Genomic DNA, 18,647 nt, shown 5'->3' with positions numbered 1-18,647 from the left:
TTTTACAAAAATAACGTGAGCATGCCGCAAACAGTGCCAAACGATTGCCACGGTTCTTTTATCTGACGCGGCTTGCCCTTTGTAGCTTGCGTCTCTACCAATTAATTATTCGCCGAGGTTGGTTTGTGGGAATTATTATCACGTGTTTTCTTCTGTTTGGTCTTTAACAATTGCCGACGTCGCACTGCCAACCGGCCGATTGCCAGAGAATGCAGCGGCGCTCATTAAAGAAGCCGGATTCTATCACACCGCGAGCGGTTGATAGCGCCAACACGCAAAAAAACAACAACATCGCATCTCTAAATCGCACAGCTCAATCGGGCCACTCAACTGCTTTGTGCACATCTGAGTGGGCGGTTGCGCAACGACATAAACATTCTAACGGTGTTGGCCAGGAGTATAACAACCCAAGGTGGTTAATGTGCAGCGCGTGCTGGTGATGATGATGATGATGATGAAATGCGTCGCTGCTCCAAGTCGCCGAGTAGATTGATGCTTGAGAGTAGAGTCGACATCTACAACCGGTTGGAAGGACGTTGACGGATAAGAGACTCGGTTGCGATGCAATCGAGTCGCACAAACTGATCGCTCAGGTGTGTGGACGTGGACGTAAGGGGGTGCTCAAACGCGGTCTGGTTTGCCAGCCTCAATGCCGGCCCCTCGGCTGCATCAGCCAGGAATGCGTAATCGGCACCACGAGCTGTTGATCGGCTCCCAGAGGGCTGTGCGATTGGCAGAGAACGCAAAGCCGGAATTTTAAACAGTCCTTTCTTTTTTAGTTTCGCGTGAAATTGTCAGTGCCAAATAATGTTCGCTAAACATGAAAAGAAATGTTTTGAGAAAACAGAATTATGGTGTGTGGGGGAAGTTGAGGGGGGGGGGGGGGGCAGAGCCGAATGCCATGCAAAAATCCATTGAAATGTGATTAGAGAAATTTGTGCAGATACCGTTGGTGGGGTTGGTGGCGCTGTGCTTCGTGTTGCTCTGCGCTATGAACCCAGCGAGCTCCGTTTCCCGTCACGGCTAACGCCAGCAGCAAGTTATTTGTTAACCGCTCCGAAGTATCCTCCCTCGCCACGCATGGACCGGCGTGGTGAACTATGGTCATGTGACATCCCGTGTCAAATGAGTCTCAGTTGAAGATAAGTCGGTTCGATATATTATATTTAGCTATGCCGAATAGTGGGTTAAATGATTAACATAAATTTACCTAACGACCTTCATGCCCGAATGTCAGTGGGGAGTCCTTCATTCTACAGAGGACTGATGCAGGGATGTACGTGCCATGTTGTTTAAACAGAAACAAATAAAACTCAACACGTTCGGCAAAGTTTTGATGAACGTGCTATGGTGGATTCGCACATGGCCCATAATCCAGCACTGTGGAGGGGAGGATTGGTGGATTACAAAAAGTTGTGAAATTCCTTTCCTGTGAACGTCGAAGATGATGCATATCCTGGCTTGCCAGGAGAAGGCGTTACAGCAAATATGGATGGACTCCATCTGTTTCATCTGATTGGGATTGAGTGTTGCCCTCTTGCATGCAGGGGCTTTCTCTGGGTCCTCCGGGTTTCCCCCCCACGTTTAGAATCATGCGTTCAGAGTATGTGGCTGCTATATATTTGCCACGTGATAAGCCACTTCGTTGAGTCATCATTTGTGTCCAGTACGCTTCTGAAAAAGAGCGGTATAGTAGCTCAGTGGGCCTTACCTGGTAAAATATAAAAAAAGTTGTAAAATACTTTCATTTTAAACACTCATTAAATCGCAAATAATATATAAATATATAGAGAACCGCAGAGCTTTGGGTGAGGGTTGGATATGGTGCTGACTCACCGCCTGACTGCTGCTTTCCACGCTCGTCTGTGGTTCCTCCTCTCCCTCCTCGCACCTCTCTGAGTGGTTCTCTCTCTACGAGAGCGCGTGGATACTGCGTGGCGTCAGCGCCAGCGTGTCACAAGTTAAAATTAATCTCATTATTTGTGGCTCTGCGCTGCTGCCTACGCAGAATCACCAAACATTATTTTTTCTTACTCATAAAACACACCATTGATGGCCGTTCTGCAAGCACCAAAAACTCGCTTTGGCGAAATGACATTTAGTCTGAAAAGGTAGCGTGTCATTATTATTTCACGTGTTTCTTTTAAAACATATGCACGCACACACACACACACACGTGCTAACATATGTACGCGCATACAGCCCCCCGGGAACTTCGCCGTGAATCTATGGAGATGGCCGTTGAGCGATGTGACAGAGGCATCGGTCCATGAGCCGCCGGGTCATCTCAATCTCGGCCTGAGTTTAACTCAGGAGCTCACCGCTGACAAACCACGTTCATCCACCTCTGTGCGTGAATAGCCAGGGATGCCGAATTGGCGGCTGCCACAGCCGAGGTTAGTGCTGCTGATGTGGCCTCACGGTGCCACACGCAATGCCCGAGCTGAATCACGTCACCCTCTTAGCGACGCAAGGTCACACAGGTCCAAAGGTCACACAGGGCAAATGGCCATGGAACAGAACACCTCGTGTCTGGGGGACTTATTCGGGGCGAAGCATCCCAACACCTTCGCCACCTTTCTCCGTGTACACGTGCACCGTGTCTCCGTGTTGTGGCCTCCTACATTTTTACATTTGTAACAAAAATGTCAACCTCCAGGGTTACCCCGAATGTGCCTTGTCTCGTCAGATCTCGGAAGCTAAGCAAACCTGTGAGTTGGTCATGAGATGGCAGTACAGCAAGAGGGACACTGAAGCCATCGACGTGGACATTTCAACGTTATGCTTCTCTTGCTGGTATCCAAGGCCTTAAATGGACTTGCTCTTCCCTACATCCATAATCTGCTTCAGCCAAGCAGATGCCGGCAAGATCACCAAGATCCTCAGCTTGTGCATTGCTCACTGTCCCACGGCTTCGGCTTCACACTTGGCGGTGACGTCGCCTTTGCAATTGGGGCACCTGAATTCTGGAGCCCGTTGCCCTTGGAGGTCAGGACTTCTGAGACACTCACAAACCTTCAAATATCGACTGAACAACGTATCTGTGTGTGGCTTTCTCTCTTTAGTTATTTCCAAACGTCTTTCTCGCTTCTTCTTTACTCGGTTGTTGTTGAACGATTTTCCGCCTTGCCATGCATTTCAAAATTTATATCATTATTAAATGATTATTCATTCGTAATGCATTGGTTTTAACAATGGGTACTCCAGTTGCCTCGGACGGGCAAAACACTCATTGATAGAAGTAGTAAAACACTTGAATTCAGGGCCAGCCTTGACAACAACAACAACAGCATTATTTTGAAACTCGGAGAGGAATTTCTGGATGTTTCAGATGGCATCATGTTTATTATTATTTTTTTGAGGTATCAATTTGCAGGCAGCCAACAGCGATGGTTCCATCGCAGAGATTCTTCCTCGTTCTTAGCAATGCGGAATTTCCACCAACCAGCTCAGGGCTAGCCCGCCTTTGGATGTGTCACACTACTCTACGGGACGTCTGGCAACAATTTTTTTTTACAAAGTACAACATTATCTGGCATGTCCATCCGATGCTCGCCGAGCTGCATTGGCTTCCGGTTGCTGAACGAATATATTATATGATCACACTCATTACACACAGAGTGCTGCCACAAATAACCCGCAATACCTTGCTGATATTGCCAAGAAGCATAAAGCATCACTCAATCTCTGGTCATCCTTACAGCGGCTTTTGACTGGCCATCGATCAAAGGCGGTCACCGCATCGCGCACTTTCAGAAGCGCTTTTGCGGCCGCCTGGAATGCTCTTCCTGGGAGCTGTCCACTTTTAAATCAGCTATATCAAAAACGAAATTCTTTCAGAACTGCTTTTTGCGCTTAGTTTTGTCGCACTTCCACCGAACCTCCGATTAGCACGGCTGGCTACGTGCAGTGCGCAAAATGTTGAACATTCCAGTACCTACGTTGGCTGCTTCAGCTGGAACCCATCCTGACATCGGACCGACACGGGCAGGGACACGAGGCAGTTGGTCCGCGGTGAGAGCCGCCGATGCACCTGACAGGTCAGCGTCAGTGTTGCCAACTCCTTCAAGCGGAAAGTCGCCACACGGACGTCGATAAGTTGCTGGGTGTCGCTCGACAGATCATCCAAGGTCAAGAAGAGTGTCCCTAGACAATTGATCAAATATTGAGCATGGAAAATGTACGATGACGATCATCATCGTCATTAGCCATGATCAACCAACTGCTAGATGAAAGCTTCCCAAACTCGTCACGATCTCTCACAGTTCTGCGATGCAACGTGTACATGCACACAGCATAAGCAGCTGCAACCACTCCTAATGATATATATGAACCGTGCTCGCAGTGAAAGTCGCTAGATTTGCGATCTCTTTTAAACAGTGTTTTATATATTTACATCGCAAGAAGGCATTAGATCACGTGACAGAATCACTTCAGTTGGCGACACTGCTCGGCGCTCCGACGCACGAGCGCGTCGTGAATCTGGAACGAGTCACCATGCGGACACTAATTCCCCAGCCCTCAGGGGGAGGCGGTGTCGCAGTGGCGCAGCTAGCGGCGCACCGCTTGCCACACGTTCCCATTGGAGGGCATCGGAGCTGAGTGGCGCCGCTCTGGGCAACGCGAGGCACGGACGCGGACGCCCGCGGGACGCTTTAAACGGCTCGCCGAGTCACTCGTTCACGCGCGCCCCCGCGCCACGCCGCCGTGATTCAGGGGCGAAAGGCGGCTCGCCTCGCTCGGAGTTCTCCTCCTCGTCCTCCTCCAACCTGTGATGGAGGACGGCTCCGAGTGTAAGCATCCTATTAGGGGCAGATTGGAATTCGTAAAAATAACTTAAATTATATTTCTGACATAAGCGTGCACGTTCCTTGTTCCGTTCAATTACGGTGCACAGATATGAAAAAAAAATTTTGTTTAATTCAATAAAGCGGTATTTTTTTTAAACAGTTGCTCATTTTCAATAAGCTGTGTTACTCCGCAGCTGTTTGAAGCACCGGCGGCGAGAGGAGACTCTCCCGTGTGTGTGGCGTTTCGTGTTGATGAGCTGCTAGGGGCTACAGCTGTTCGCCTCCGTCGCGAGCGTCACACACCTTGGAGCCCGCGGGTGTGGACAGAGGATTACAGCGCAGTGCCCCAGCTCACGAACAGAGCGCGAATTCCATCCCGCAGAGAACCGCGGCTGGAGAATCAGCATTCGAATCCGTCGGCGGGGCCAAGCAACAACATTTTGTATGGCTGCGTAGGTTTTTTTTGTGTCTAAAGCGGTGCTCTACGGCTCTCTTTCTATCTCTCTCTGACGGGTTCGTAACCAACGTGTTTGTTCGGCCCGGTGTCTGACGTTTCGCTCAACCGCACCACCGAGGAGCATCTGCGTTTCTGAGAGCTTCCTCAGTTTCCAGTATTTACAACCCTCATCAGCCGTGGTTAACCCATGGCTGGGTTGAAGGCCTTCGCAAAAGGGGCTGCCAACTCTCATGATACTGTGATGTAATCATCGGCAAAGAATTCGCTTCCAGCACGTCACGTGGGAAGGGAGAGTTTACAGGGGCTGCATAGAACAGCTGATGCGATGGTAGCCAGCACGTTACATGGGAAGGGAGGGTGTGCTTGTATGGGACGAAAGTAGAAACATTTTTGAAAACATGATTGATAAGCAACCACAACTGTGCACAATGGATGTCGCACTGTCACTGCTCTCATGCTAATAATCGCCCAATGCGGCTTTGTCTCTGTAGGTTGTCGCACTGCTACAAATCCGGCACGTGGCTGCCACGACGGTCCCTGGGGAGTTCTGGGACTCGTGCCCGGCTCTATGAGGTCACTTCAAGTGCAGTTGGCCACTGATGACGACGCGTTGCACCTGAATGAGCGGGTGAGCAAATGAGCGACCGATGGCACTTTTAAACATTTATTCCGGGGCGATGCCGGCACAAAGGAGATTAGAGAAATCACGAATGTTGCTACGCTCACAAGCACTTAAGCCCACTTTTGAAAATCGCCATCGTGATCCATCACCATTACAGGTCTCTAAAGAAATGAAATTCATTACGTGTCGCTAATGCTGAGAATGCAAGAGTTCTGCAAGTTTCTTTCGTGTGTTTTTTTAATTCTATTATTTTCGTTTTACAGCGGAGGCAGCGAGCGTGAGAGGGGAGGATGGATGACTGGTTTGAAGGCGATTATTGCAGAAATTGTGTTCAGAGTGGCGAGTGGTAGTGTAGTGGTTAGCACGCTGTGTTACGAACCAGTGGTTCGAGTTTGATTCCCACTTCACTGACATCCAACATCAGTAACGTTTATCCGATTCAGCGTCAAATGAGTACCTGGTGCGACGGCCAATGGGTGGTGATGGCCTCTAACCCCATCGTGTATTGCTCCGGGCTTCATAGGTACTCGCTGACAGCACTTGCACCAACAGAACATTAAGGCTATACGGGGGTAACTTTGTCTTTGCGTTGAAAGGATGCATGGGTAAGCAGACGCTCACCCATCGCTCAGATTTCTCAACTGACAGCCTCACGTGACAGAGAGGGCAGTCAGCGCACGCCCCGCGTGACCTCTCTCGTCTCCCTCGGCTGCTGGCTGAGTATTTTTTGACACCGTGAACCGAGCACGAGGTTTGTGGTCGAGCACGGAGCCCTCAAGCAGCCGACACTCGACCCGCAGGGCTGCCGGCGAAACACGGAAACTATAAACTAAACTTAAAAAAAAACATATATTTTACTCGGCAGGACCCCACTGAGTAGCTCTTTTTCCAGAAGCAACCTGGCCACAAATGGGAGCCCAACGAAGTGGCGTATCATGTGGACATTTGTAGCGGCAAAATACTGTAAACGCACCTTGATTCTGAATGAGGCGGGCGAAAACCGGAGGACCCGGAGAAAAATCCACGCGACCACGAGGAGAGAGGCATGCAAACTGCAAATATACAGTCATCGTCTGGGTCGGGATCGAACCCATGACCTCCGGCATACCAGGTGAGGGAGATGACATCTCCTCGCCACCGCGGCGCCCCATGGAAATGATGGCCCCAACCAGACCCCCCCCCCTGCCCCCCCGATAAAAACAGTCGTTCTACGCAGCCCCTGTAAACCCCTTCCTTCCCTATGTAGCGTAAGCCTGCTACTGTTTCAGCCATTTCGGCCAGGTCACCATTATAAAAAATCTAGGCCATGACCCAAAATAAATCGACTGGGACTGGCTGATATACATACGGCTCTATGATTGCTGAAAATAAATACTGTTACAATGTGGTCAATCCATTCGCTAATGCCGTTACTTAAAGCTAGAGGAGGACCACCGTGTTTATTCCTACCGGTTGCGCAGTGATACACACACGTTTCCGTGTTTGTATGCCACCCCATTAAATTGATATATGCAGAACTCCGCTCTGTGTCTGCATATAAACAAACGTGTTGTTTAGTCTATCAGCCAATTGCCGACATTCCGGGTACCGATATTTGCAAGCAGCATTTGTTAGCAAACTCTGCAAGCCGGCTTGTAACCTCGTGGTGTCTCGGCAGCAGAGGCAGGCAAGTCGAACAAAATGCTGGCGGATCACCAGATGTTATTGGCAAGAGCACCCCGTCTAAACTAGGGGGCCGGCTCAACAAGGTCATGACCGAAGGTTTGTTCCCCCATCGCAGCTGAAAGGGCAGCGGGGTCTGGAGGCTTTGCGGCCTCTGCTTTGATCTCCGTGTCAGAGCGCGCAGGCACGGTCGTCACGACGATGCGCGGGGGGAGACAGATTTATCAAAGAGGGGCTCTGTGTCTCCATGAGCAAGGGGGGTGGGGGGAGTGGTGGGGGGGGGGGCAAGCCAACGGTCCCACGGCGCTATTCACAAAGACGCGACCGGTGCGTGTCGCCCGTTGCGGCGACGCCGATGCCTGCGCTCGCATTTATCCGTCTCGCGACAGAAAGGCGGCATTCTCTCTCCGTCCGCCACGACCGCTCGCTGGCAGACAGCGGCCCTCTTGACACGAGCTGTCCGCCGGCACCCTAATGGGGGCGACGACCCTCACACACAGAGAGACTTTCAAATAGATGCGCCCGCCGCTGCACGACTTCGACATGTCGTTACCGGAGGGGTGCGGGTAGGGTTCAGAGCATTTCCTTTTGAAAAATCATGGGGAATTACAGACCAAATCCCCGCTCCCCGCACCCCACCCCCAGGCCCCTATCTGATTGTTCACCCCTCCCGCCCCCCCCCCCACAAGCAAGCAAGTACGGGCGCCCCTAATGCTGCCAACGCATTGTTCATGCGGCCGCATGAATGCGCTCCTTCTCGGGCACGTCGGGAAGGATTTCCGCACGCTCGCCGCGCAAGAGTGCGACGTGTCTCTCGAAGGGCCCGGCGCGCGGACGCGCGGGGGGATGGGGTTCACCGCTCGCTGGTTTCTCTCCTCGGCCCCGTGTTGAGGATTCGCCCCAACGCGATTGCCGAGTTTGTCCCACCCGTCACTGCGTTCGACCGCCGCGCACGCTAGAGGATTCGGTGCCCTATTTCTCTCCGCTTCAATCCACGTGCCGCTCACCCGGCGGTCAGGTGCCCCCTTATGACTCTTCTATCGCTACCGTTGTGGTTATCGTTCCCGAGGGACGGTCGTTATTTCATTGCTCCACCCATGTTGAGAAACGTAGGTTACGACACTTCTCGTTCTGCCTCTTCCCTCGCACTGGAATTGCTCCCCGCCGTATGTTTTCTCATTTTCTAGCAAGAGCTTTGCTCGATTCAAGAGACGTAATAACTCGAATCTATTGCAGCTTGGATCGGGCTGTTTGTTGCTGGCCGCTCGGCATTTTTGGGCCTCGGTGCTTGAGCTCAGCAAATCATGAAATAGAGAATACAACACAAAGACTCGTGTCAGCTAAAACATGAAGATGGCTTTCGTTTTTAAGTCCTCTGCTTTTTTGATACGTGAGCAAAAGAGGGCATTGTAATGAGCTTTAGTTTTTTTTTACAGTAGCTTCATTGTTCACTTTTGAAAGAACGTGCACACATTATTGCACATGTGAGGCATGCATCACATATTGCACACGTGATGCATGCATCACAATGCTGCCGAATTGTCTCACCGCAGGACGAGTGACCGAACGGAACGGTATTTCCCACACCGATCACAAACACGGACATTTACAGTGGAATAATGACAAGCAATGCAAGCCGAACATTTGCTACGAAGCAGAGTATGAAGTGCGATCTCTGCAAACAAGAGCTACGAAGCAAGATAATTAAGCGGCTGAGTAAAGAACCCGTTGCTGCTCCGCGATGGGAAACAGGAGACAGCTGTCACACTCACACTCTCATGATCCTCCCCGTGCTTGGAGCACGAAGAGTAATCTGCCATAAATAAAAAAAAATTACGATTAAAATGGCAAGATAATATGTATTGAGTATTTGACGTTACAATATTTTGGCGAACAAAAAATACGTGAATAGGAGCACAAATGGAAAAGTTGAAGCGATTGTAAATGAACCGTGGTCAGTCTTCTCCATTTGTTATTCCCAACTCTTCGGTGTCGCTACCGACACGTCGTCCGAACTTCTTATTGCGACGTTTCAATTGATAGTCAGTGTTTATTTGTTACACGAACAAAACACATTCCGTTTAGCCAGTTGCCCAGCTGGTTTCGGTGACAGCAGCCACTAACAACAGAGTTATTGTTGGGGTAGAAAGGAGCCCAGCCAGCAGCCAGTGAGAAAACACGACGCATAGATGATTTATTAATAGTGGTGTGATAGAGATCACTTAATGAGGCGTATTGTCTTCTTCGCTGTGTGTGTTTACACGTGAGAGTATTTTTTGCTGGAAGGCACCGTTAGTGACTGACACGGTGAGGCTTGTCATTCAATTGTGTTTGAGCACAGCGTAGGAAGGGGGCAGAGGGCACAAGGTGGGGGGGGGGGGGGTGTAGCGAGGGGGGGTAATTGTGCTGCCAGGATGGTCTGGATTAGTGGCTGTAATGAACAGAATCCGGATCCGGGCTTAACGAGTCCATAATCCGGATTTGCTAGGATTAATGTTTAATAGGGAACATGTTCGATTCGCGTGTTAAGGAATTAGTGATAATAAAAACATTACTTCTCCCAAACACACACGCAGAAAGTTTACTCTTAAAAAAACCCACCACCGCTTCCACCAGACACAATGCTAAACAATTAAGCAGAAGCCGCGCCTCTTTCACTTTCTCCGGGCAATTATTTGCAAACCTGGGGGTGGTGGTGGTGGTGGGGGTGATTTAATTCCGCGGCCCGAGGGCTCGCGCGTGGAATGCACAGCTTGTGACAGCTCCACTAGGCGGGCCTCCTTTGTGGTTTTATTTTATTTTAAACCAACGCGGGCCCCCCCTTGGGTTAATCTCCGCCGCAAAACAAGCGGCACGCAACAACAAAACAACACAAAGTCGACGTCAAAAAACAATAAAAAGCAGCACAAAATTACGATAATGGATGGGTGTCTGTTCGTTGGGCCCCCCAATGTGCTTTTAGAAGCGATTTCTCGCAGAAAAACATCGCCAACCCCCACCGCACCGCATCGCACCCCCGAAAACATAGAAAACAATAAACGACAGAGCCGAAGAAAGAGCTCCACCGATAGAGAGAGAGAGGGGGAGAGAGAGACACACACACGCACACACACGGAGAAAGAACCTAGTGGACAAATACTGCTCTCTCTCTCTGATAGTGTGGCAACAAGTGAGCGGCATTCATAGCGCGTAGCGGCTGTTAGCCGAGCACTATTCAAACGCATTTTGCCCGACGCCCCCACCCCACACAACATCCGACGCGGCCTGTAAGACGCGATTGTCTCGTTCACACGAAACCCACGGCCGGCCGGCGAGTTGCTACACAATCGGTGTGCGGCTGATGTTGGCACCTGACTCGACAAAAGCTGGGCAAAAAAAAAACGGTCCCCCCTCTTGACGTGTGAAGACGTCAGTTGGTTTTTTTTGTTTGTGTGCCTCCTCGTGGGTCTACTCAACCTTAAATTTACCATTGGAACTTCATTTGCCAGTAAAAAATATGATGATTGTTTTTTTACCCTTCTATCTGGGAACAAAACTGACACCTTTTTTTACAAGGAGTCATGTTTGCATAGACCACAATACCTGCAGTCATAATGCAAACAAATAACATAACTCTGATAATGTGCACTCTCCGTGCGCCTTTTGGCGTCTTCCTGGTCCAACCCATGTGAGACTAGACTCTAAGCAAAGCTGTCTCGGGTGTGGACCAATCAACTTCAAGGACAGTGCACACATCATCAGAGTTATGTTATTTGTTTGCATTATAACTGCAGGTATTGTGGTCTATGCAAACATGACTCCTTGTAAAAAAAGGTGTCAGTTTTGTTGCCAGATAGAAGGGTTAAAAAACAATTATCAACCTTAAATTGTTTACCCCTATGTGAAACGTCAACATCGAGCGCTGGCTGGAGGCACAATGCGGCCGGGCGTGGTGCTGTCCATCCCGCCCGCTCCCTCGTGCAACTCTTGCTGGCCCCACACACGTGATCGCTCATTTAACTTTTGCACCAGCAGATCCTTGAAGGACAGAGGAGGGATCTCTGTAGATGTGTTTTTTTTCTTTCTTCCCAAGTGTCTATGCATGGTGTTGCATTGTCTGCACTAGCAAGTTAGACTCAGCAGTAAATGAGTCCCTGGTGCAGTGTGTACACATTAGCAGGAGGGACACAAAGGCGGCCGGGTTTGTTGTGGTTCTGGCCACAACACTGCCTCGTGTGCTGTGCCACCATTCATAGTTGCTCGCTAACAGCACGTGCGCCAACAGTCTGGTGAAGTCTATATGGACGATCTTTGTATGTGTGCGCGTGCCGCACGCGAGATGCAGATTATAATGAATCGTGTGGGTGTAATGCACCCTTATTTTTTATTTCATGCATCCAGGTCGAAAGAGCATACATTTGCGATCCGAACAATCATGAGCTCGGAAAACTGAATGCGAGCTTGTCAATCTGTCGCATTTCCAACCTCTCGGATGCAAAACAGCAAAAGTGCTTTTTTGTTTATGGAGCACGTTGGCAAATTGTTAGTAATGTCTCGGGATAAAAAAGTAGAGATGAAAAAAGCATGTAAAATGTTCTGCAAAAAAACACACGTTTTAAAACACAAATCGAAATAAACATTATTATTATTATATATACGTAATCCGAACAGGTGCTTCAGCGGCAGAGCAAACGGCTCTCAATTGGAAGACTCCGACTCCAAATCTGGGTCGCGGGTTGACTCAGCCCATCATTCCTGCAGAACTGAGCAAATGAGAACCAGTTTGTGGGGTAGACAATGGTGGTTGTCTCACGGATAGACTCGGCCGCACGATAGGAATGTGGAATTTCCACAACTGGCTCAAAGGTTGGAGGGCAGGGGGTGTGCAACGCCTTTGTGCTCATTTGTGTAGGCGATCACTTTTTGACCCGACACACGGTTCACTTACCGCACCCTGAACCGAGTGACCTCATTTCGATTTCTGGTCACTGCTAATGTGGCGAGCGATATTCAAATTGAGCCTGAGCACACCTGCCTCTCCCTTCCATCCCCCACCACCGCCCGCACTTCCTTCACCAGTTCACCACCCCGCACTGACCGACATGGTGAGGAATGGCCAAGCTAAGCAACGCGACTGACACAGCATTGGAGGAAGTTCTTAATCTCGCAGGGAATTGAATAAAAGGACCTCTGTGCATGCATTGCGCGGGCTGCTAAAATGCTGTGCGAGAACATTTCTAGATAATAGGTTCTTTGTGAAAAAGAGCGGGCGGAGAAAGAGGCAGGTGCCCACTTAAATATACATACTGTTCGCTTTTTTGATCGAGAAAGCCGCATGCAGAGCTTTTAGAGAGAAAGAGAGAAAGTGGCACTCCAGCGACTTGAGCGCTGACATGACTCACGGAAAACAATCGGGAGAAAATCGTCTGTTAAACACGCCTCCTCCATTGATGTCGCGGCGAAATCGCTCCTTCTGCGGGAGTAGAATGAAAGCGGAGGTGACCTACTGACCTCCTGGGTTCGGAATCGCAGGTAGCAGCGACCTGCGATTAAAACCGGGCTCCCACGTCCAGCTTAAGTGAGTTTTCATGGTCTCGGCGAGGTCACCAGATGACTTACGTGGACAACCGTATACTCACATCGAGAGCCACACACGCACATAGAGACGCAGTGGACTCGCATTAGTCTGGGTTGTGATTAAACTGGGCTCTCGCGTGTCGAAAGTTTATGGTCCCAGCTCAGTCACTGGTGGCTGCACAAAACAATAAAACCCAATACAACGTACCCGCGTTTGCAATCAAAGTTTGGATTCGCATATATATAACAGGATTGTGAGAGCTTGATCACAGAGCGTTATTGTACCCGTAAAACAACTTACAATAGTCGACGCCAACGGTTAGAACTTTAAATACGTACATGAACTCTGCAGCTCTTTTGATTCATTAAAAACATCACCATCATCATATTCCAAGTCCGTCGTACGGGAAAACGCAACGTGAACGATGATCCACGTCGCTGAACTGTGAAGCCGCTACCCGCGCGTGCAATTGCGTTCGCACGTGGCCTGCCGCACACGTAGTGCGCTGCGGCCACAACCACGGTACCCTGCAGCACGACTGCTTTCGTTTTGACCGCCACGGACATGAGGGGAGGGGAGGGGGGCAGGGGGTGGTCTTAATGCGGCAGCCGTTGGTTAAAAGGGACAATGAATAGCTGCGATTAAGTGGCACGCACTAAACCGAGATTTATGTTTGGGCCGTTTTCTAAATGCACACCTAGGCTGTTTACGCGTCAATAACGGCTAATTCGCTCACGTTTACGTGAGCGATGTCAACTGCCGCCGCACTAAATTTACTTCGAGGGATGACGCCCGCGGACAACAGGTGCGCGATTACCTTGAGGGTAGGATTTCCCACGTGCACAGGTGGATGACAAGTGACGGTAAAGGTGCAGTTTTCCCCCCTTCTAACCCAGCTTATATATATGCTCCAAGCACGTGTGCTGTTTCATTCAGACGCTGTTGCCTCGACAGACCTGGTCTTCACCTGAGGACGGCTGCTTGCGTTGTGGCCGAAACGTCGTGAGAATTATTTTATTATGTTTTATTTTTATTATTTTATTACTTCCCTTCTACGTGACTTTACCGAAAGAACCAAGAAGAAAAAAAAAGGTGCAGTTCTTGCAAGTCCACTTGCCTACGCCACTGCTGTAGGAAGGTGCCCTCCTCCCTCGTCCGCCCAACTAGTGGGCGTTTTGAGAGAGGCAATTTGAAGGGCAATCTTTGGCCTACTCTTCCATGCTGACCAGATGTGTTGGGTGTGGCGAGATGTTAACTCCCTCGCCTGCTATTTAGGAGGTCGTGGGTTCGATCCTGACCCTGACAGCCTGTTTATTTAGAATTGACATGTCTCTCGCTCTCCTTGTGATCGCGATGGATTTTTCTCCGGGTCCTTCAGTTTTTCCCTTCACATTTAGAAACACGCGTTTAGAGTATTTGGCTGCGATACATTTCCACGTGATGAGCGCCTTTTCGTTGAGCTATCATTTGTGGCCAGGTTATGAAACAGAGCTACGGAACTCAGTGGGCCTTACCTGATAACAAAACATCAAAATAGTTCATATTGTTTAAATAGTTTCCCACCACTTGGACAGATGTACTTGCCGAGTTCACTGTCAAATTAAGTGCGTGCGATTCGGGTCCCAACAGACCGCTCCCCCACCCCACACTCACATATTACTCCATTTGCTCACACTCGCGGCACACGACTGGTTCATCGCGCGGCGCGCTAACCACCGCGCCACCGCTCCACCCCGCGATATACAGAGTGCTTCAAATGTTCACACTTCCGGGACTTTGCAACAATACCCATAGTCCCGTACAAGTGTTAGCATTCGTTTGAAGCGCCCTGTATTGTACACACGTGTACACGGAGAGTCACGTGCCACGGGCACGAGAGCGCAATTACACGAATAACAGATGGCGTGCAAACGGACGTCGGTTAGCGACGTCCGTTTCTCGGCAACAATTGCTCGAGGCCTCCGCAGTAGCGGCGGGCTACATCGATGCGGTGATCAGCAGGGACCCTGCTGGCTTCAGAGTAAACAGAGTTACGAGCGCGCGTTTGTGTGTGCAAGGCGTGCGTGCGCATCTGCCAAATCATCTCAGTCAGTCAAACCCATGGCGCACCGGGTCTGTCCCGTGACCTCCTGTCAGCGAGCCTTCGACAAATGCACGTGGCCTCAAAGTGCTCCAAGCGTGGGACAGGCGTCATGGTGACGTCACCACCGCTGAAGTGGCGAACGGCGGCTGTGGTTGCGTGCGCGTGCCCGATTGTGAGTGTGTGCGCGTGCGTGTATGCGTGTGTGTGCTGCGCTTGTGGGTGACTTTGACTTTGTGTGTGCGCGCGAGCCCGTGTATGTGTGTATATATGTATGTGTCTTTCCATAGCCTGCGGATGTCTTAATCGCAAAATTAGGGTCGTCGGTCCGTATTAAAGCAAGATGCAAAACGCTAAAGTGTTTTTTTTGATCGCACAGTACTTTCTTTCTCAGTGGAATAACAAAAGAATGCATTCAAGGTAGTATGTGACTTTACTTGCACGAACGTGGCTTAAAGAGGCATTGTAAATCGAATTGCACGATAAATTGATATCTTGTTAATTTTAGATGAAAAAAAACGCAGACTTGCAGCCACACAATACATGGCACTGCTAGTTCCGGCCACAGCTCTCTGGCTTGCCACCTTATCTGAATGATATACTGGCACAAAGTGTGGAAAAGATATAATTCTAATAATGATATTGTTTTGTCACAATAGCCTCACTGGGTCTCAAGACTATCTCTTTGCCGAACGGTCCCGTTGCATTGGCATGGTTTGGCCAGTTACACTCAGGAGTGATTGACTTAATGTGGCAAAAAAATCGGAGAGGGGCCAAACGTCAGACACCGTGCTGAGAAACACGCGGTACAACCCAAAAAAACACGTCGGCGAGAAGCATAAAGCACAACCCCGAAAAATATACGCAGGAGTTGCTCGTAAATTGCCATAAAACTGTACAAAATTGCGTTAAGCGCGGTATGGTCTGGCCAATCATATTGCGCTGCAGAGTGGAGGCTGGGAGGCACCATTGGAACCGCTGAAGGGCAATAGACCCCGCCCCGTATCAAGATTTAGAGACCGCGAGCCTCGAATATGGGTCTGGAAATGCCAATTAGAGCGAGATCAGACGTGAAATGTAGATTCCTCTGCTCCTATCCCTGTGTGAGCCGGCCATGACCCTGACGTAGCTTAGGCAGACGGAGGGTTGGCTTAGGATGGACAATTTTATTTCCGACGGAATGACATCTGCTCCCAAACTTCATCTTCTGCTACAAGGGGGAGGTGAAGGAGGATGAGTGGTGGGGGACGGTGGGGGTAAATGTGCAGGGGGCATCTGTGATAAACCTGAAGCTTCGTCTGTTGCAAGATATGCCCCATGCAACTTGTACAGGGAGATCTAATTGATGTTACTGCCCAATTAAACTGCCACACATTAATTGTGTTCAATTATACGGAGTGTTGTACCGTACTTCTGTGATTCACGTCTATGCTCCCCGCCAACCCGCAATTATCCGCGTGGTGATGTGCGAGAGAGTCACCGCACGACCCACGTGAGCGTGTGGAAGGATTAATGATGATGATTAGGGAAATAATAATAATAATGATATCGTTCTAAAAATGCAATTCTTAAGCTTTCAAACATATTGTTATTTTGCTCATTTAAATTAACTGCATGAGTTGGCTGTTTGTGTCTCGATCACACGCGCACACAAAGACGAGGACCCCCCGTGTAGCCTAGATGTAGGCTCTTGCTGCTTGTCCTGTTAACGAGCACCTATTACGTTTAGGAGCACAAGCCACGTCTAAGGGGCCAAAATATTGTCTGTCCACCTTTGTCTCTCAAACGCTGAAGTTCACACACTACACCAGGTACTCATTTGAGGTAAAGTCGCCCTAGCGGGCGCCCGGGACACATTCTGATATCACTCACCACTGATCGTATCCACGGCTGTGCATTGAGCGCAGGCGGCCCCGTTCATAGCGCAGTGTGCTAACCGCTTTGCCACCGCTGTCTGCCCACTCAACCATGCACCCACGCTCGTGTACTCACTCTCTCTTTCACACACACACACGTCTACTCACGCACATATAGACACACACGCACAAAGATCCCCCATTTGAGCCTAAACAGAATATTGGTCGGGTGCTATATCATCAGACACACACTCACACACGTTTACTCACGCACACACGCGCACACCGTGCATATCACAGCGCGAGCAGAAAATGAAACACCGAACAAGCATTAGGGGACACCAATCCCGGTGTGCTGTCGGCTAACTTTTTTTTTCATAACGGGCCGTCCGGGACGTTTCGCTTGAATTAAGTTTGCAACGCGCCCCCGCTCTTGGCAGAACTTTTCAGCGAAACGCTGCGTGGAACCGTACTGCACGTTTGGTGGGGATCGAGCTTGTACGACTTTGCTGCATGGAACCCGGTTGCGAGCGACACGGGCAAAAAAAACAACCACAACAACAACAACATCAACAACAACTGCTATCCGATGCTGCTAAGGGGCGGCGATGTAACCACGGTGCTTGTGCCAGGCTATGGTGCACTGTGATGCCACGCGAAGTGTTGGAGTCTCGCTGGCTGGCAGGGGTTACGGGACAGACCCAACCCAGGTATTATGGGTAAACCGACCGAGACCAGCAGCATTTGCCAGTGACATCGGTAATTAAAGAAATTCCCCCTTAAAGGGATTACAGACTGTTGGGGCAAGTGCTGTGAGTGATCACTTTTAAGTTTATAATAGCGCATCGGAGGGTTGTGTGCGCCCGCCCGCTTTACCTCCCCAGGGCTGATGTTTACACACCACACCAAGGAATTAATTCAAGACCGGGTCACGAATGTTGGCCGTGAGCCCGAATCGAACTGGTGTCGCTGATTTACGAGTGCTGCGTGCTCACCATCACGCCGCTTCCCGCTGCCCAACAACAGACGCACGACGCACAGACACAGCAGCACGCGCCGGTTGCGCGGGCTGGAGGTGGTGGGTGGGGAGAGGTGGGGAGAGGGGGGGGGGGATGGAGATGGGTCGGAGGGCGGGGGGCGGGGGGACACGCTGGCAGGCGTGCCAGCTACGATTTGGCGACGGCCCCGGCACGTCTTTAATTGCCCTCTAATTAAGCCAACCTGTTCTCAGGCGAGAAGGGGGCGATCTCGGTGTCGTTCACGAGCCAGCGGAACTCCAGGGGCCAGCTGCCCTCCGCCAGGCACGTGAGCACCAGCCGGTTGCCCTCCAGGTGCAGCTGCGTGTGCAGGGGCTCTCTCTTGAAGAAGGGTGGCACCTCAACTGCACGGCCAGCATGGAGGGAGGGGGGGGGGCAGAGAGAAAGAGAGAGAGGTTGATTTAATCAGTCTTAGTTTTTTCATGTTTACGTAGAAATCGATCCGTTTGTTAAAGAGTATATCAGCCGTATTTTCTTTTACGGCGGATTTGGGGGTGGGGGGTCACAGTTGTGGCTTCGATGCAAATATCTGCTCGTGCTGCGTAGGCTTTACCAGAGCGTTAGGACGAGAGCTGTTAGCGAGCAG

At 50.2% G+C, this 18,647-nt stretch overlaps 1 protein-coding gene across 1 annotated transcript in view; it reads right to left on the bottom strand.

The window, feature by feature from the left end:
• The window catches only part of LOC133353638 (protein sidekick-2-like), a 473,964-nt gene that overhangs the window by 284,132 nt on the left and 171,185 nt on the right, over positions 1 to 18,647 (bottom strand). Inside the window, 1 exon segment of the mRNA XM_061570031.1 lies at positions 18,246 to 18,405. Within this exon segment, the coding sequence (XP_061426015.1) occupies positions 18,246 to 18,405 (160 nt within the window).

This window comes from Lethenteron reissneri, chromosome 44, assembly GCF_015708825.2.
Source record: "Lethenteron reissneri isolate LAM-NWPU_2019-01 chromosome 44, ASM1570882v1, whole genome shotgun sequence".
Classification (NCBI taxonomy): Eukaryota; Metazoa; Chordata; class Hyperoartia; order Petromyzontiformes; family Petromyzontidae; genus Lethenteron; species Lethenteron reissneri.
The sequence above is the reverse complement of the archived record's forward strand: the minus strand, read 5'-3'. Positions and strand labels throughout refer to the sequence as shown.